The 20,081-nt window shown below is 45.7% G+C and overlaps 2 protein-coding genes across 10 annotated transcripts in view; one reads left to right on the top strand and one right to left on the bottom strand.

Annotated features, from left to right (window-relative positions):
• Positions 1-849: 849 nt before the first annotated feature.
• LOC308582921 (uncharacterized protein) lies at positions 850-10,560 on the bottom strand. 5 transcript variants are annotated; one of them, XR_014005936.1, is made up of 4 exons: positions 9,093-10,560; positions 8,417-8,647; positions 3,727-3,868; positions 850-1,311 (listed from the first exon to the last, which is right to left on the bottom strand). XR_014005936.1 is itself a non-coding variant. In XM_081186516.1 (3 exons), exons 1-3 carry the CDS (start codon positions 9,242-9,244, stop codon positions 7,398-7,400), a joined length of 402 nt encoding a protein of 133 aa, XP_081042642.1. In that variant the 5' UTR covers positions 9,245-9,854; the 3' UTR covers positions 7,321-7,397. The 5 variants fall into 5 exon arrangements, 1 of the variants encoding a protein (XP_081042642.1); XR_014005937.1 differs by having other exon boundaries at positions 850-3,872; positions 9,093-9,856; XR_014005938.1 differs by having other exon boundaries at positions 850-3,872; positions 8,440-8,647; positions 9,093-9,854.
• Positions 10,561-10,680: 120 nt separating this feature from the next.
• The window catches only part of MDGA1 (MAM domain containing glycosylphosphatidylinositol anchor 1), a 253,690-nt gene continuing 244,289 nt past the window's right edge, over positions 10,681-20,081 (top strand). For 2 of the 5 annotated variants that reach the window (XR_014005922.1, XR_014005923.1), the window contains exon 1: positions 10,681-11,590. Coding sequence is in view for 3 of the 5 variants with exons in the window: in XM_081186380.1 (XP_081042506.1) it covers positions 11,449-11,590 (142 nt within the window). In the remaining 2 variants the exon portion in view is untranslated. Of the gene's footprint in view, positions 11,591-12,698; positions 12,774-20,081 lie in introns of those variants that run through there. The other 3 variants (XM_081186380.1, XM_081186379.1, XM_081186381.1) reach the window with 3 other exon arrangements.

The raw sequence follows: 20,081 nt of genomic DNA, 5'->3' as shown, positions 1-20,081 counted from the left end.
TGATGCACCATCAAACCTCAATTTTCAGAACCTTGAAACCAAAAACATAATGGCAAATGTAAATGTGCCATCAAATCTAATGTGCACCTTAATTTTTGCAACGTAATTTGGCCAAAAAAGGTGAGCATTAGATTCAAGTAAATATGGGAATCAAAATAGAAACAGTCAAATGCCGCCACCCCCCCAAAAAACACAAACACATAAAAACCATCAAAAACAATTTTATTTTTTTTTTTAAAAAAAAAAAACACAATTAAAAAGCAGTTTAAAAGAATGTAAACCAGGCATAGGCAAACTCGGTCCTCCAGAGTCCAGAAGTTTTGGGACTACAACTCCCATCATCCCTAACAGGACCAGTGGTCAGGGATAATGGGAGTTGTAGTCCCAAAACATCTGGAGGGCCGAGTTTGCCTATACCTGATGTAAACAGTGCTCTCTGCTGTGTAGGCTTTGGTCCAGTACATCTGAAGGAGCGTCTCCACCCCCATCGTTCTACCCGGACACTGAGGTCCAGCACCGAGGGCCTTCTGGCAGTTCCCTCACTGCGAGAAGCCAAGTTACAGGGAACCAGGCAGAAGGCCTTCTCGGTAGTGGCGCCTTCCCTGTGGAACACCCTCCCACCAGATGTCAAAGAGAACAACAGCTACCAGGCTTTTAGAAGACATCTGAAGGCAGCCCTGTTTCGGGAAGCTTTTAATGTTTGATGTATTGTAGTATTTTAATATTCTTTTGGAAGCCGCCCAGAGTGGCTGGGGAAGCCCAGCCAGATGGGCGGGGTATAAATAATAAATTATTATTATTATTATTATTATTATTATTATTATTATTATTATTATTATTATTAGCAATCCTCCCCGTTAGGCCTGGTGGAGAAAGGCTGGAGCAGGACCCTTAGACTCTCAGCAGGTGTCTCCCCTTCTCTTTTTTGCTAAACTAAATTTCCTTGTAAGGGTGTTGCTCCAGCTTCTTGATCATTATGGCTGCCCTTTTTGCGCATGTCCTTTCAAAACCTTCTAGTTACAATGTGAAATGCCTATCACTATTATCAAACATGCTATTATTTTGCTGTTTTAGGCAAACACAATGGACCCATTCTTGTATCACAAGCTGTGTACTAGTCCACACTACTAAATTACTCCTATTCTATTCTGTTCCTCTTCTTTCTGGAACCAGGCGCAACAAGCCACAAGCCTTGGTTTACTGTGCTGCATGAACCAGCATTCATGGTTTGTTTTCTTCACAGAAGTCATGACTGGTAACCCAACAACAAACCTTGGAAACAACCACAGGAGTTGGTTTGCATATCGCAGACTGCAAAGGCAAAAAGGGATTTTAGAAGTACATTAGAATTTAAATCCACCCCCCTCCTGTGCAAACCCCCCCCCTTTATCAAGCAGTACCTGTAAGTGTAGTGCATTAAAATATTTAAGATGTGGGCTTTTGCAAATCATTTAAGCCTTCTGTCAGCTTGAAGAAAGAAAGCGGTCTCAGCTACAAGCCCTATGTGCTCCACCTCCTCCATTGAAGGGAAATTGGTCATTTTGTGAGAGCTATTCAGTCAACTCTTGCTCGCCCGTTGCTGATGCAAGCTAACTGCTCCTTTCCACGACTGAATGCCATTTATAATAGAAATAACTGCTTACTAATTAGCAGCTATATCTGTTAACTGCTTATTTGTTAGAGCATGAATTAGTAACCAGCCTTTGGCTGGGCTATAACGCTCCATAACCCTAGGAATAATTCTCGTTCATAGAGTAAATCACTACCTGCCAGCCTACCTTTTACAAATACATCCCCCCCCCCCCCGGGTATCACATCTCTTTTGCAGCATGCTTTCTTATTCCAGCGAGACGAAGCAGAGTGATGGTGGCGACACCTCGTAGCGGATGGTCCATTGTGCACAGTGATGTATTAATGGGTGTGATTGTTGAGACAGCTACCTTTGCCACAGATATATTGCAAAGCTTATATATATATATGTATAGTATAGGTCAGTGATGTTTTGGGACTACAATTCCAATCATCCCTGACCACTGGTCCTGTTAGCTAAGGACGATGGGAATTGTAGTCCCAAAACAGCTGGAGGGCCAAGTTTGGTCATCACTGGTATAGGTGCTGCTGCTCTGTGTAGACCATAGATGAATTAGTCAGTGAGGGGTACCCAGTGGCACTTTTGAACATGACGGGTGCCAAGATGTTATTTCCAATTTCTGTAACTGATAAGGCAACCTAATGTGGTATGGTCCAATGGGCAGTGTGCTGAGCTTGGACAGCCAGTTACTTACCAAGCGGCTGAGGGCACAGTAATATTGCGTCCTTGTAAACAGGTAAGTCAAAGGCTGTAAAAAATTGGGCACGTTCTGGCATTACATGATGCAGACACTTTGCTTCCTAGATCTGGCCCAGAGACCACATTTGCTCTAGTCATTCTCCTCTCTTTGCTGCAAGTCCTACAAGACCAGCTCTTCTGGCCTATTTCCACCAGATTTGGAAGGGCAGGGCCCTGTCTGACTCCAGCTGCAAAAGCTGCTTCCCTGTGAGCTCTGCTTCTCAAGATGCCTATAGACTCCTGGGATAGAGTATTGCTTAGGTGTTTTTTGTTGGGGTCAAGATTTACTTTAGGAAGATCCTTTTTTATGCTCTTAGTCGTTATATTTGCATATTTACTGATAGATCTTACTATGAATTATGTGTGGATTGTTTAATTTTACCATATACTTACTGACAAGTTTCCATGTATTGCTTCTGATTACTTAACTTCTGTTATATGTCTGGAAATACATAAAATCTTTTGATCTTGTATGCTGCCTTGAGTGTGGTTTGACTAAGGAATGGCAGCATACAAATAAACTGTGCCACCCCTGCCTCCTCATTCCACATGCAGTAAATGACCAGATGAAAGCAGCAGACTGGGTGATGGGGTGGAGGGCAGACCACATGGCACATTCAGCTCCATTTTCTGATGCCTTGCCACCTCCACCATCTGATGGAGTCTGCCTAATGAGACATCTGGCTCTGTGTGTTTGCTAAGCAGCTCTGAGTCTGGTCAGTGGATGCATTTGGGACTACATAGTCTTAGGAACCTCATGGCGTGAGTTCCACAGAAGACAACTATAAATGAAATCAAGAACTAAATTCAAACTGCCAGACAAATGAGTAAAAAGTGTGTCTCGAGTCTCTTACATGAAATCAGAAATAGTCTTTGGTGAAATAAATCTGTTGGGCTTCACTGAAAGCCAATGTTTTGCTTACACTCAAGTGCTTAGAGTGTAAGGTAAAGGGGACCCCTGACCATTAGGTCCAGTTGTGGCCGACTCTGGGGTTGTGGCGCTCATCTCGCTTTATTTGCCAAGGGAGCCGGCGTTTGTCCGGAGACAGCGTCCAGGTCATGTGGCCAGCATGACTAAGCCACTTCTGGCGAACCAGAGCAGCACACGGAAGTGCCATTTACCTTCCCGCCAGAGCGGTGCTTATTTATCTACTTGCACTTTGGCGTGTTTTCGAACTGCTAGGTTGGCAGGAGAAGGGACTGAGTAAGGGGAGCTCACCCTGTCGCGGGGATTCGAACCACTGACCTTCTGATCGGCAAGTCCTAGGCTCTGTGGTTTAACCCACAGCGCCACCCACGTCCCGCAGAGTGCTTAGAGTGTAGAGATGCACTATCCTGCAGGCCTGCTCAAAAGCTTTTGATGCCTGAGGCAGAAAATCCAAAAACGCACTGGGCACCTGGAAATTTGATCCCTTTCAATGGTGCCCAATAACTGCTGCATGTGACCCGCAGGGCTTGCCGCTTTGGAAAACCCCAATGTTCAGCTACTGTTGGTTCCAACCAGCTTGCTTGTGTTCACATGTCCTGGCAGCTGCACTTCTTCCTCGTGGAATGAGAAAAGATTATTAGGAATTCAGCTGTGGAAGTTGGGATTCTTGGCAAAAGTGAAACTGAAGACAAACAAGAGGCTGGGCTGAATGCTGCTTCAGGCCCTCCAGACATCCTTTTCGTCGCACATTCATAATGAGTTGTGCTCATGAGGTTACCAGGGCAGTTACACAGGGCCATGACTTTCAGTGCTATTTTTGACAGCAAATGTTTTTGGGCGGTCATGCAGCTTTGTTTGTTTTTTTTTTTTTATAAAATTTTTATTGGTTTTACAACATTTTTAAGAAAAACAAACAAACACAAAAAGTGACAGACATACATGAATAGTTTCAAACATATTTTCATAAACCTCTTTTCTTGAACTTCCCCATACCCCCCCTCTCTGCATCCCAATGTCCATAATTCAACTAGCAACTCCCAGTTGTTACTTTCTAATCTCTGTCATCTTAGTCCTCTCTTATAGTCTAGCCTTGTATCCCTGTACCCTTTTGCTTCTGGAAACCACAACATTTTAGCATTCATTAAGTTTATAGTAGTCCTTAAGATAACTTTTAAATTTTCTCCATTCTTCTTCCACCGTCTCTTTTCGTTGATCACGGATTCTGCCTGTCATCTCGGCCAGTGTCATATAGTCCATCACTTTCATCTGCCATTCTTCCAAAGTGGGTAAATCTTGTGTCTTCCAATACTTTGCGATAAGTATTCTTGCTGCTGTTGTGGCATACATAAAGAAAGTTCTATCTTTCTTTGTCGCCAATTGGCCGACAATGCCCAAGAGGAAGGCCTCTGGTTTTTTAGAAAAGGTACATTTAAGTACCTTTTTCATTTCATTATAGATCATTTCCCAGAAGGCCTTTATCTTCGGGCATGTCCACCAGAGGTGATAGAAAGTGCCTTCAGTCTCTTTACACTTCCAACATTTATTATCGGGCAAATGATAGATTTTTGCCAGTTTGACTGGGGTCATGTACCACCTGTAAACCATTTTCATAATGTTTTCCTTTAAGGCATTACATGCCGTAAATTTAATACCGGTGTTCCATAACCATTCCCAGTCAGCTGACATAATGTTATGTCCAACATCCTGAGCCCACTTAATCATAGCCGATTTAACTGTTTCATCCTGTGTGTTCCATTTCAACAACAAGTTGTACATTCTAGATAGATTCTTGGTATTGGGTTCTAACAATTCGGTCTCTAGTTTTGATTTTTCCACCTGGAAACCAATTTTCCTATCCTGTTTAAAGAATTCCATTATTTGGCGATATTGGAACCAATTTTCTACTTTATGCTTCAATTTCTCCTGACTTTGTAGTTTGAATTTATCTCCATCCTGTTCTAAGATTTCCCAATACTTCGGCCATCCGACCTCCATATTGAGTTTCTTCACTGCTTTAGCCTCCACTGGTGACACCCATCTAGGGGTTTTATTTTCCAATAGATCTTTATATCTTATCCAAACATTAAATAATGCTTTTCTAACAATGTGATTTTTAAAGGCACTGTTAACTTTATCATACCAAAGATATGCATGCCAACCGAAAGCATTATTGAAACCTTCCAGATCCAAGATGTCCGTGTTCTCGAGGAGCATCCATTCTTTCAGCCAGCAAAAAGCTGCTGCCTCATAATACAATTTTAGGTCCGGCAGGGCAAAACCCCCTCTTTCTTTAGCGTCAGTCAATATTTTAAATTTAATTCGGGGCTTTTTGCCCTGCCAGACAAATTTCGAGATGTCTTTGTGCCACCTCTTAAAACATTCCATCTTGTCAAGAATCTGCAAGGTCTGAAACAAAAACAGCATTCTAGGCAATACATTCATTTTAATTACTGCAATTCGGCCTAACATTGACAGTTTCAAATTTGACCATATTTCTAGATCTTTTTTAATTTCTGACCAACATTTTTCATAGTTGTCCTTATACAAATTCACATTCTTAGATGTTAAATAAACCCCTAGGTATTTCACCTTCTTGACCACAGTCAAACCTGTTTCCTCTTGAAATTTCTCCTTTTCCATATCTGTTAGATTTTTCCCTAAAACTTTAGTTTTTTGCTTATTCAACTTGAATCCAGCTACCTGGCCAAATTGTTGTATTATTTCTAGGGCCTTTTTCGTACTAGTGTTTGGCTCTTGCAAAGTCAATACTAGGTCATCTGCATACGCTCTTAACTTATACTGTTTAGCTCCGACCTGCACACCTTTGACCTGCTGGTCATTTCTTATCATATTCAGCAACACCTCCAGAACTGAAATAAAAAGTAATGGGGAAATTGGGCACCCCTGTCGTGTTCCTTTTTCTATCTTAAGTTCCTCAGTCACGACATTATTTACAATCAGTTTAGCTTTTTGTTCAGAATATATTGCAGCCATACCATTCTCAAAACCCTGGCCTACCCCCATCCCATGAAGATTCTTCCTCATAAAACTCCAAGAAATATTATCGAAGGCTTTCTCCGCATCCACAAAGATCAATACTGCTTTAGTGTTTATATTCACCTCTAGCTTTTCCAAAATATCTATTACATTCCTTACATTATCTGCTAGGTGTCTCTTAGGGAGAAAGCCTGCTTGGTCTCTATGAATCTTCTCCATCAAGACTCTTTTAAATCTTTTTGCCAAAATGTCTGCAAAAATTTTGTAATCCACATTAAGCAGTGATATTGGGCGGTAGTTCTTAAGTTGGGTCTTTTCAGTCTCTGACTTTGGTATGAGTGAAATATATGCCTCTTTCCACGATTCAGGTGCCCTTTTTCCCTCAAGGATCTCATTACAAACTTCTCTTAGTGGTTGAGTCAGCCATTCCTTCAGCGATTTGTAGTATCTGGAAGTCAGTCCATCTGGTCCCGGAGATTTGCCCAATTGCATATTCTGAATGGCAGCCTCTATCTCTTGTTCTGAGATTCTCTGGTTCAAATCCATCTTACTTTGATGAGAGATGTTTCGTAGTCCATATCTTCCAAGGAATTTATCTATATCTTCTTCATTTTGCGGGCCTTGAGTGTAAAGTTTTTTAAAATAACTTAAAAAGCAATTTCTAATTTCATTGGGTTTAGATATGTTCTTTCCATCCACCTCTAGGCTTGTAACTGTATTTAGTTTCTGCCTTTTCTTCAGTTGCCATGCCAAAAGTTTACCACATTTATTTGCTGATTCAAAAGTCTTTTGCTTCATTTGCTTTATCTTCCATTCAATCTCTTGGTTCATCAATTCCATATATTGTGTTTGATATAACTTGATCTCTCTTAAAATATCCTGAGACTTTGGTTTTGCTCTTAATTTCCTCTCTCCTTCCTTTATCATTTCCAAAATCTTCTCTTTTTTCTCAGTTTGTTTTTTCCTCTTTATTGAATTTTGTTGAATCAAAAATCCTCTCATAACCGCTTTACTTGCGTCCCAGATCACTCTTTTCTCCACGTCGGTCCTGGTCATGCAGCTTTGTTTGCAAGAGGTGCAGAAATCTGCTAAAATCCTGTAGCTTTCCATACCACAAATTTCCTTGTTGTTTTTTGTTCTGCTCTACGGAGTAAGAGTGCTCCTACAGACGGCAATTAAGTGTTAACATTAGCACTGCAGAACAACAATAAAGTGGGATGACGTGTGGATGGTTCAATATAAATCCAGCATGAATGCACTATTACTATTACATCAATGACAAGTCTGCAGGGGCCCCTTATTTGGATCCCCAACCAACAGATCTCACTACAGATGAGATTGCATTAGATAGGTAAAAATGAAACAGAGACAAACATATGGGGGGGGGGAATCAAGAAGCACACGCTCCCTCCTTCTTAACCCCAGATGTCTTGTGACTTATTTATTTGTGCAAAAAACAAGAACAACAAACCCAGGTGGACTGATGCTGCTTGTTACAGAAAAAGTGGAAAATAATCAGTGTATCTATAACACACCTCCAGATACTCAGTTGCAGAATGATCAAAAATATCTATTTCCTCACTGCTAGGAGTTCAGTAGAAAGAATAAACGTTTGCAATAACAGCCCCATTTCCTCACCATCACAAGATCTCATGCTGAAATATATATTCCCCATTACTTGCAGGTAGCTCAAATCCGTTTATTGTGATGGGAGAAAATAATGCTTTACAGCGCTATTTTAAGACAGGGACTGGCTGATGGGAGTTCAATTATTTCAGGAAATGTATTTGGGCTGGGTAGAGAGTAAAACTTAACGGAACTATTTCTGCATCATCAGTTTCTATAAAGCAAGTAGGCACTTCTTGATTAATATTTTAACAGCCTCGCTTACATTGTCTGCACATCTTCACCCCATCATTCTAAAATGGGATCATTTAAAATGGGATCTTGGTGTAATTTGAAAATTAAGGGTTTGTTCCTTGAGGAAATTTTGATTTAACACTTCCCTCATCTCGGATGTGGAATATAAAAACGTTCATTTGTAAAAAGATTAAAATAGGATTGTGGGGAGGAGAATCCTCTTGACCTAATGAACAGGCGAAGGGGGAATCGCTGTAAGCAGGAAAGTTGCAAAATAAAATCCTGAAAAATGGAAACCAAACCTAGAGAGTCTGAAGGAAGGGACCAGCCAGACGGCGTTCCAGGAGTTTTGCTCTGCTCTGTTCACCCGGGACACGACATCTTGCATAATCCTGACACCCACCTGCGAGGAAGGCGGGTGACTCTGGCTACAGAGCCTTTTGGAAGGACTTGCTCCATTGCCAGAATTGCCTACTGAGAGAAGTCCTCCCCCGACGGCCTCGAACGGTGAAATGGTCGCCTCGGATCTTCGCCTGTGGAGAAAGATTTGCAGCAAAGGGGAGTGGGGGTGGGGGGAAAAAAAGAAAAAAAAGCAGACACACCGGCACCGCTGCTTGGGATTCTCCAGCACGCAAGCCGAGGGTGCATGCATGCATGCAGGAATCACGGGCCAGGCGTCTCCCCCGGGCGCAAAAGCCTCGCAGGAGCGCAGACACACAGACACGTACAAAGCGGAGTGGACGAACGTGCACCAGTACAGCAGCAGCAGCAGCGCAAGCGGGTTACAGACGCCCCTTGCATCGCTGATGGGCTTGCAAGCGCGGCGAGCCTCCGCGCTCTCGCAGCGCGCAATGAGCAGCTGCACAACAGGTGCAAGCAAGCAAGCAAGCGCAAGGGGAATGTGCAGAGCGCACCGTGCGGATCCTTCCTCCCCGGCGGGATCCGCGTGCCCCTCGCGACACCCCCTGCAAGACAAACCTATAGATCGCGGTGGCTGGGGAGCCCAGACGCCCACAGTCGCCGCCGCCGCGGTCTGTTCCTCCGGCCTGGCTCTCCGCCCGCGACGCTCTTCCAGAGAACGAGGCCGGGCGCCGAAGAGGTGCACCCGACCGCGTTGTGCGTTTTAGCATGGACGGCTGAAACCTCGGCCGATTCCTGGCATTTCCTTGCAGAAGGGGAAAGGAATGAAAAAGCGGGGAGCTGGGGGGGGGGGATATAACCAGATAGATCCGTTTTCTGTCAGCCTTGTTTTGTTTTCTCTAATTGGCCCTGGGGGAGGCCGGGAGAATTGGGTAGGAGGCAGGACTCCGCTGGAGCAGAGTTGATTTAATTGGCTCCCTTTCTTTTTCAAAACTAGAAGGGACTCGTGAAGATGGGAGAACGAGCAAAAGTGGAGGGGTGGGGAGGGTAGACGGAGGGAGGCAGCCGGGTTAACAGGCAGATCCTGGAGGATTGCAGGCTTACTTCAGGGTAGGGACTGCGATTAAAAGAGGGCGCCTGCTTCGCGCTCGAGCTGAGCAAAAGGCTCAGGAGATCGGACTTTCCTCCCGAGTCATCTTGGCGATCTGGGGGAAAGGTGACTGCTAGTACGAGAAGAGAGCGAGTTCTCCCGGCCGAGCGACCCGTAAGTTTCTGGAAGGCTGAACTGCCTTCTAAAGCAGATCAGGGCGAAGCAGGTATTGAGTTACACCGCGCAGAGCCTTCTATAAGCGGAACAGAACTGGGGGTGCAGTATGTATTGTAGTTGTGCGCTTGCTATGTATTTATACACGTTCTTCTAGGAAGGGGGAGGAGCCAGGGCTTGCCACGCCCCCATTACAGACCGTCCTTTGCAGTGAAAAGCAGCTTTCTGCAAGTTTCGCAGTCCTCTTGCCCTATTCACTCACCTCCCCTCTTTCAGAAGTTATATCCAAGATGGAACGTTTCTGTCTCCCATCTGTAGAGAACAAAGAGAAAACAATACATTAGGAAAAAAGAGATTTTATAAATTGCAAAAGGAGAGGGAAGAGGGAGGGAACTTTCCAGCTGCCAAAACGTCAGTCCAACGCGCTAAAACTTTGGATAAATCTGACCCGCTGATTCGGGCAAAAACGAGAGCAAGGGGGCAGAGAGGTCGAAGGAAGGGAGGGAAAGCGCGACAAGCGGAGCGAGTGTTGTGTCTGGCCCTCGTTCCTCCTCCTCCACTATCAGGCCGGCATGCGATGCACTGCAACTGAGCAACTTCAGCCTGGAGAGAGCGGAGCTCGGCAGCTTTGAAGGAGCTGGGAACGAGAGATGCTTCTTTGGAGGGGGGAAAACAGCACACACAAAACCACCACACGCAGCAAAAGTCATCCCTGCATTTAATTAATTCCAAAATCGGGGGGGAAGGGAGAGAAAACAGCTGGAGGCAAGAAGAGGAGGATTACCTATTGCCCCAGCAGCTGCCTCTCGGTTTCCTTCTCCGCACCTCCCTCCCCATCTCTCACACACGCGCGCACCCGCCTCCCCTCCCTCCTCGCGTCCCCTTGTTCGCTCCTGGGGTTGCAGCCAGAGGCTCATTAGTAGGAGGGAGGGCGAGGACTCCGTGTGTCTCCCTCGCTCTCCGTCGTCGTTGCATCTCTCAAGTTGGCCCCAGTTGGCAGGCGATTGAGTTTGGGAAGCTGGGGAGTTCAGAAAGCACTTGACGTCTCTCTCCCTCCGCCCCCCCAACAAATACGACTCCCTCTGCTTGAAAGGAATCGGAGCACAGCCAGAAAGGGGGGGGGGAACCCGCGGAAGTTCTCTGTGGATTTTGCGTCGCCACTGGATCGCTTCGTCTTGTGCCTTCTGGTTTTGAATCGTCTTGTTATTTCGTCGCCGTTCCACGTCTGGGCGTGAAGTTCTGTTTGTTTTCTTCTGGGAGGACTCCGGGATCCGGCGAAAGGCAAGACGGGGAGCGAGGAGAGGGGGGAGGAGAGGGGGGGAAGAAACCATATCCCTCGCTGGCTTTTCCTCTCCTCCCTTCCTCGCACCTTTTACACTTGCAATTACTGCTCCCCGTTTGGGGAGGGCGGATATTTCTCTTCGTTCAAATTGACTCGCTCCCTCGCTCTGTTGTGTGTGCGTGCGTGGAGGAGATCGCGAGCTTCCCGAGCAGCACTGGCTGGAGTTGACTTGGCTAAGCCGGGCTGAGGCGCCCCGTGCCCGGCCAAGGCTCCCTTCCTTTCGCTGGATCCATCTCTTCCTGCTTCGAGCCCCAGGAAGTGGTGGGCATTTTTAATATACAGTATATCTATATATCTACAAAAGCGCAAAACAGCAGAGCCGGCTCAGGAAAAGCCTCCTCGCCTGCCTCTCTCGAATCCACCGCCTGATGCTGTCTGGGCTTTTTTTGGAGGTGGTGCTTGGGCTGTTCTTCTTCGCAGGCTATGAAGCTTCTGCCTTGAAGATGGAGACTATTTGGGTTTTATTCCTCTCTCTGGTCCCGGTGTACACCAGGGGACAAGGGGTCTACGGTAAGTGACGCGGGGTCGGTGTGTGTGTTGCACGATTTCCTGCTTTGGGGGCGTGCAGGGAGGGGGCTTAGCTAGGCTCGGATCAAAGTTTTTTTTCTCCTCCCCAAAAGCACCTGCAGCAGCAAGAGAAAGTAAATGGTGCCCACAGAGCGCAGGAAGGAGCGAGAGGATGGATGTAGCAATAGGTTCCCCCACCAGCCCGGTTCGCGACTTCGTAATTCCTTGCCTGTGTGCTGTTGCTGTCGCCGCCGCCGCCTCTCTCCCCCCGCTCCCTTTTCCAGATTTACGAGGCGAGAGAGACGCCGCCGATTAACCCTTTCAGAGCTTCGTCCTGGGCAAAACAGGGGAGGCGGTGGGTTGGGGATGGCACAAGGATACCCGTGCCCACATGGCTCGGCTCCCTTCAACTTGTTGTTGGTAAAGAGAGAGATGCACTTTTCGGTTTGCGTGCGTAATGTGTACAAAACTATGTCCTCCTCCTCCTCTTGGGAGACGAAGCTGCTTTCCATTTCGTTGGGCTGCTGAATATTGCCCTCCTCCTCCCGCTTTGAGTCGCCCATTCCCCTCGGGCGAAGCACCCGCCGCCGCCGCCGCCGGTGCGAGCTGTTGCGCCCTCCCTCCCGCTTCGGTTACTTGTTGACGCTGTGCCCGCACAGAAGCGGGGTTGCAAGCCAAGCGCGGGCCTGAAGTGCCGCCGCCGCTGCTGCTGTTGGAGACCGGCCGCCAGACGGGCTTTCCTAAACGGTTATTAGAACCACATTGCCAAAGTCTAATATGGTTGCAATCCGGTTTATGCTTCTAGACAACCCCCAGCGACTTCTCTCGCGCGCTCTGCCTGCACCCACGGCGCCCGGGGAAGGGGAATCCCACCCACGCACCCCTCTTCCTTTCTTGTCTGGGGGAGGGGGGGCGGGGGCGGCCGGGGAAGTATATTCAGGGGCCCGATTCCCCTCCAGCTCTTTCGTGGAGGCCGGATCGCCAGAAGGGAAGGCAGCCCGACCCAGTCGCCATGGAGCTCCCGCGATTTTGAAATGAAGCGGGATGCGAGCGGGCTCTGCAAAGCGGCAACGCGCATGCACGGCCGCTGTTGCTGTTGGGAGAGCCCCTCGGGAGTTGCGAGGGACGTTTGGGGAGCCGGTGTGGAGATGGATGCTCGCTGCGCAAGGCGGCGAGGGCCGTGGGGGTAAGAGAAAGCGCGCCCCTTCCATCCGCCAGCCACTCCTTGACTGGCTCCGTGGGCTTAAAAAAAAAAAGTGGGGCGGGGGGGTCGTTCGGGTGGCGGCTTCGATCGCCTTCCTCTCTCCACTGCCTCCCCGGCTCTTATTTATTTTGTGAAAGAAGCGTTCCCAGCCCCTACCCCTTTTCCACGATCCCACTACAGCTGACGCCCCCCGTTTGCAAATGGATGCACTCGCGCGCGCGCTCACACGTGCACTTGGCCGGGCAGCCGGCGCGCACCGCCGTGGTCCCAAACAAGCGCAAGAGTCGTTGCCTGTCGGCTTCATCTAGGGCCGGCCAGTGAGGGACTTATCCGGCGCAAGGGATGCGGCGCTTCCGCCAACGCTTGCGTGTGCAGGTGCGCTCACGCTGCCCCGGCTTCTGCATCTCAGAAACTCCTATTTTACTATATTTGTTGCTTATGGGTTTTGTGTGTTGTTGTTTTTAAAAAGAAGAACTTGCCAGACTTATCAAAGCCCTGTTTTGCCTTACCACTTCATCGTAATAAAGTCACCCTTCAGAAGAAGCGTGTCTCTCATATCCCCACAGGGGAGAGGGAGAGTTAAAACAATAACAGCTGAACCAGCATTTAGCTGGAACTTACCTATGTGTAAATACCATTAAGGCTGAGTTCGGTGCAGCCTATTCCCCACTGCAGCTAAAAGTCTTTGTAGGTCACTTTAATTATGCTTTTCTTTTTTTTAAAAAAAGGGAATTTATTCTCCTCCCTTAGGGCTGGGGTTGTTAGCTGGAGTCTAGTTCTGTTTTGTGAAATAACTGCTTTAAATAGATGCTGTTTTGCTCCAGCTTCTTCCTCAGCCCCTGTATCTCTGTGTCTGTCAAGGGGAAGGGAGAATGGGGGGATTTAAGGTCCAGAGGGAAATTAGGAGAAGCACCCGAGAGCAGTGAGACGGGGTGTATAATGTCTTTGTGGCGAGAGAACCATTGTGTGCGCAGGTTTTTACATCCCCATGGGTGTTTTATATGCTCCCAGGCAAACTTTTTATTTTTAATTAGCCTGGCTGCTGCAGTCCAAGCAGAACTACTGGTGGGCTTGCTTTCAAAGGCCTCTTCAGGCCCTTTAAGATTGTCAATCTTCCTACACCTCTGGCTTCTTTTTAATATTAGACCCTGGGTTTCACTCCTCAGACTCAGGCTTCTTTCTTTTCTAGTAGATTCCTTCTTTCTTTCAACCCTCTCCATGTTTAAATCAACATCCTGATGGTATTTTTTAGGGAGAAAGAGAATGCAGGGTGGGGGAAAACAAGCTTCGCTGTAATGGAGGCATTCTTTAAAGCTTGCACTGTACACAAGACTTTCATTTATTCTGCAGGGTTTCTCTGGCTCCCCCAAACCCTGGTTGTACAAACACGAACAAAAATCTATCAGCTTTCTCTCTCCCTCTTTCAACTATCTATTGAGTGAATGCTGGTTTTAATATAGAACAGAATTTTCTGTGTGTATGGCTCAGGCTATTCTATCGGCACACTGCAAACTTTCAGTATTTTGTCTTTTCACAAGCCTTTCCTTTCCAGGAGCTTTCTCCGATCACAGCTGCTTGTTTAGAAGGTGAAGCACCAGCTATTAATGGCGCTTTGGCGGTGCTGTATCAAAGCTGTTACACTTGCAAAGAAACTTAAAGCAGGACTAGAGACTCTGCAACCCCCTGCCCACCCCACAATCCTCCTTCCCTTTGCCCTAAATGCTGGTCTTGAGCTGGAGCCTCAAGCTATATATAGTTGGAGTATTTCATGTTCTGAATGTTTGCCTCTTGTGGCACTAAATGTGGAAGGGTTGGGAATTCAAATGTTGTGTGTACGCTTACACACACACACACACACACACACACACCCTTGAATGTTAGAGAGGCAAGGAAGGCAGACGGTGAGGAGGGGGGGTCACATGCGCTGGTATGAAGGCTATAAATACATTCTATCAATCTGAATGTAGTAAGTTTAAATCCGATTAAACCAGATAAAATATCCATTTGACGTACCCTTTAAATAATAGGCCACGTGGGTCTTCCTGAAAGGCCTCTGCCAAGGTTTATTGCAAAGGATGGAATAAATAAAATATATGTTACAGGGAGACACTTGGAGTGGAGACATGGAATAATTGGGAGTCCAAAGTACATCTAGCTTGCTCGCTGCCTGAAGAGGCTTGTTACACAAATTGGTGTTTGATACGATGACTGAAGGGTGTCTGAGTCCCAATAATCTTCCTTTCCCTAGTTATCTGATTCCTTCCATTCAGCTTAAGCTGGCCGCAGAAAATTGCATGTGCGCACACCCCTCTCCTATTAAAAGCTGTATAGCTGTTTAAAGAAGGGCTGGCAAATGTCAAATCTTACATGAGCTGCTGGTGATGCAACAGAATCCCTGTGCCGACTTTGACCACGTTCACACATCTATAGAAAGCCAGTTTCCTCTCCCTTTAACCATCCTTTCATATGCTCTGACTCCTACTACGCATTTCTCATTGTGAGCTGGTTTATACTTTGTGGAGGCCACCGAAAATTGCTGCGTGTGGAGAGGGGGATTGCTGCCGTGTCTCCAAAGAGAGATTTGTGCTGCCATAAAGGAAATCACCCTGAACCCCATAGTGAAGTACGCTGTATGAATGGCTTGCCATACCATAGCCACTTGCATATGACAAGATTTAGAGGGACATCCATGTGTGGCAGCCACCTTAGGAAGCTGTTTTTTTGGCTGTACACTTAATTTATTTTTATTGTCTTTTTAATCTCAGGGTGTGGCGCTTGTGTGGAGTTTTCTTTCTCTGGTGTCAAAGTAACTTGTCCAGCCTTGGGTACTTTGTACTTGGGGGCAAGGGGAGGGGGGAGAATGCCATATGTTATTGTGCCTCGGGTAACAAAATACCTTGGCCAACCATGGTGGAGGTTGTAATATATAAATGGGTCCTGGAAGAGAAGTTGAAATGAGATAAGAGCAGCAGTCTGACCTTTCTACTCTTGAACTAGTCGGAAAAGACTCTTATAAAACTTATTCCCACCACAAGTAGGGCAGATGAGAATTCTAGATTGTTTTCACTGAGCATTATCTCCTAGGGTTGTTTGAGGTAGACACTGACTCTTCACAAACAATGCCAAGCCATGGTTTTGTTTTAACCATGGTCTGTTCAGCAAGCCCAAGCAAAAAAGCCACATGTTGTTTCTCCAAAGTTTTTCAGCAGCTCTTGCTTTGTGCCGCTGTTGCTTGGCAGGTTTCTTGAGTGGGGAGGCCATAAAAGACATGGTTAAGCAAGTTGGGTTATGTCCAAACACCATATCTTAGTTAAAACAAGTCATGGTTTGTAAGTCAACATGGCTTCATGTCATGACTTGTCACCAGAAAACAAGCCTTAGTTAGTCTGCTGAACTGAGCTTGGACATTCAAACATGCCACACTCTGGGTAAACAAACAAAACTAAGTGAGTTTTGTGCAAACCAGACAAATGACAGGATCAGGGAAGAACTTGGTGGAACCTGTTGTAAAGTCCATGGTGAAAAAATTAGATCAGGTGGCCATTGAATTTTCATGCCATTGTTATGTTTGCCTGGTCAAACACGGTTGTATTGGGTGTGCAAATAAGACAACAACTGGTTGACAATTCTAATTCCTCCTTGTCAGGCTGTACTGCTCTACATTGTGAAAATGATAAAAAAGAAATACCCTAAATAACTCCCTGGTTGTATGTGAATGCAGCCACATCTTCTGGGCCTAGAAAGTGTCTATAGTGCAATCTCGTAGGTTTCCTAAGGGAAACACTGTTTTAATAAAGCATTTAGCAACAAATGTCTCAAATAGGGTGAAAAATACATTAGAGGTGGGTGGAAAGGAGATAGTCATTGAGAAAAAGAAATGGGTTTGTCTCTTTTCCTCTACAAATAGTTTGTGGCAAATATTTTCTCTCTCTTTAAGTATGTACTGTATACAGAGAAAGACGGGGGAGTTTTGTTTTTTGTTTTTCAATACTTATTTTAAAGGCCATCTTATAAAGTCTACAGTCTTTTGAGAGCAGGCTTTTTTGAGTAGCTTTGTTTTGGCCGGTGGAAACTGGGCTCCTGCTTTGTTTACTTTAGAAACAGGATTTAACAAGCCTTGATAGGAGTGTTTTATTGCTAACATGGAGCAGCTGACAGCCCAACTTTCTCTTCCCTTGCTGAGGAAAAGGCCCTGTGAGTTGGCAGCCCCTCATCATTGTCTGCTTGCAGAAAACAAATCAACACCTTCAAGGAAACATTCCAGGGTGGGAGATGGAAGGTGAAGCGATGAGCTTCAAAGGAGTACATAGGCTGAGCATCAGGGAAAATATCCTTCATGTGCAATCGGACAGAAATGTTGTGGGGAGATCTCCATCACCAGAGACAAGGAAAAGTAGACAGAATATGCACAGGAAGGAGCAATTCTTCCCTCACGACAAAAAAAGAAATAAAAAAGGATCTGGCTGAGTGAATGATTTCCCATTTTCTAAGATTATGGGGTCAACTCTATATTTCTGATGCTGGCAGGGTGCCTAGTGGAATAATCTGCCTGTATATTACTGCCTTGTGAGTACCATAGGGGAACATGTGCTAGGTTTGTTTTTGCCGTAGTCTTTTTGCTAGCTTATTTCCTGTACCTTTTAATAGTAGATTGATGTGCGTACATTAGTAGGTGACGATACTTTTCTCTAGACCCTGTGTAGCTCTCCAGATGTTGGACTCCTGTCAGAGTCAGTATGGCCCAGTTAGGGGTGGTGGGAGCAACATCTGGAAGGCCACAGATTCTCCACTTCTGTTTATGCCATGGAAAGCTTCACTTGCTAAATCCAGTATACTCAGTGGCGTAGGAAGGGGGGCAGGGGGCAGTCTGCCCCGGGTTTCATCCCTGAGGGGGGTTGACATCGCCGCAGGCGGCACCCCTATTGAGATGCTCGCGCAGTTGTGCCACGTCCCTGCTCAAGGTGCCAAAGCCCCTAGCTCCGCCACTAATATGCTAAGCTGAAGTTGAAGGCACAAAAGCAGGCAGGGCCAGACCATTTTTTTCTGGCAGTTGAGAGCCCTGCTTTAGTGAGACCCAGTGAGTCCTATATGTAATAAGTACACTGTGTGGGTTTCCTACGATGTGCACATGCCCAGAGTGAATAGCATTCCCAAATCTGGTGATCTAAACTCCTTTTCCATTGTTCAGATGTCCCACCAGCTGTGAAACAAGATCAAAATGTGTATTCCAGAAGTGTATATCTGTTAGCTGAGGCCTTACGATCTGCAGGAAAGGTCCTTCTTACAATCTCACTGACAAACTCAGCTTGCTGTGTGGTGATGTGAGGTAGGGCCTACTTGGTTGTGGCACCCATTTATTATGGACTCCCCTCTCTTGAAGTCTGCTTGTCTTCCTCACTGTTATGTTTCAGGTGTTGTCTCAAGACATACCTATTTCTTCAGGGCCTTGGAACAGTTTCACCAGTTCATGGTCAGTGGAATTAGATTCCTCACTGTGGTGTTTGTTTTGCAGTTCTGGCATATTTGTGGTTTTAAATTTAATTGTTTTACTTGTACACACACTATCCCGGAATTGCTTGTGATGTAGGGCAATTTAAAAATCACAACAAGCAAACTGTTTATTCCATCCCTCATAGATCTTTCTTCCATTTTCATCCTAGCCGATAGAATCAAAAATGGCTAGGTTTTGGAGTCTACTAAGTAGTCAAATACGTATAATACTCCTTGTGGTAATATATAACTTTCCTTATTCCTGTGTTCAGTCAGCCTTCCTTGTCTGTTTGATTTTGGTTATGCCTGTTCTAGGGATGCCATCCTTATCTTACAGCAGGAATGCTCAGTGCTGCATAAATGTATAATTCTCCCCCAAGATCTTCTTTCCTCTTTTCAATCAGATTTTCATTTTCTATGCACCAAACATGCTCAGCATCAAACATGGATTTTAGCTTGTGTAGTATTGCTATGAATGCCTTCTCCTGCCTGTTTGTGGTGTTGTTGTACAGCCTAATCACCTATGCCCTTTGTATAGCCCAAACCCAGCATTAGGTCAGTTGGGTTTCGCTCTGAAAAACCCCAAACAACCCGCAGAGCCATCTTTTAATACAGTATGCAGTACTTGGAAGCTGACATTATCCACCCGACAGGTTGTTTGCAACTTACTGGTACAAGTCAAAATATTTCACTAGAGGTGTCATCAGAAACCACTATCTTATGCTAATTTTTGTGAGCATGAAGACAGATGTTGAATAATTTGACATGAGCAACATAGCTTAGAAAATTATCACCGTGTCAGGTTTTTGTCAGGTTTTTGAGGAAATGCATATTTCAGACAACTTGAAAAGGCAGAGTGAGTGAGGGTAGTGTGTGTGTGTGTGTGTGTGTGTGTGTGTGAGAGAGAGAGAGAGAGAGAGAGAGAGAGAGAGAGAGAGAGAGAGAGAGAGATGAGTAGTACCAAAGAAAAACTTGTAGATTTGCAGCTAGCAGCTTGGGCAGTTCAGAAAGGATGCTCTTTCCCGCAAGTAGTCTTTATATATAGCTTCTCCAGATGGAGTTAGGACAGGTTTAGACAACTGAAAATTGCTATGGCATTTTGGAGGTTGCTTCAGGATTGTTAACTTGCACCGTAGGGTGTTCCTCGGTGCCCCACCTGCGACCTCCTGCTTACTATTTCAGCTCACTCTTGGATCACGGTGTGCTTGTGCTAAGTTGCCTGTTCTACTTGCATACCTAAAGATAATGTCCATACTGCTGTTTGAATGGTCACTTATCCTGAGACAAATGCAAGAGCCCCCATATGACGCAGAGGTGGTTGATCTCTCTTCCAGCCTATAACTCCTTAGCTGGAAAAACAAATCTGAAACCGAAGTGAGTTCAGACGTTGGTTTAAGAAAACAAAGCAAAACAAACAAAGCAAAACAAAAACTATTTGTACAGAGGAGCTCGTAGGAAGCCATTTGTTGCACATCAAATGAAACAGGGCATGGGTAGGTGAGTGACAGCAACTTCAGAGAGTGTTGATAATGTGGCAAATGCCTATGCTATTCTTCATTGGAACCTGAGCTGCAAGTCATAGTTCAACCTCAGGCCCTGATAAAGAACATGTTCATGCTTCAAGCACCTCATTAGTTTTGTGGCATTCCACACAAGCTACTTGATGGCATCCTCTCGAAGCATATTATTAAACATGCTGAAGATGAATAAACTCAGTTGTCATATCAGTGTGATATTACTAGAATCCAATTTGGGAACTGAATAAATGGTGACAGAAGATTACTGCTTGTGAGATAAGTT

The sequence above is a fragment of the Podarcis bocagei genome, assembly GCF_964188305.1.
Source record: "Podarcis bocagei genome assembly, chromosome: 3".
Classification (NCBI taxonomy): Eukaryota; Metazoa; Chordata; class Lepidosauria; order Squamata; family Lacertidae; genus Podarcis; species Podarcis bocagei.
Note: the sequence above shows the minus strand (reverse complement) of the source record. Positions and strands in the feature narration are given on the sequence as shown.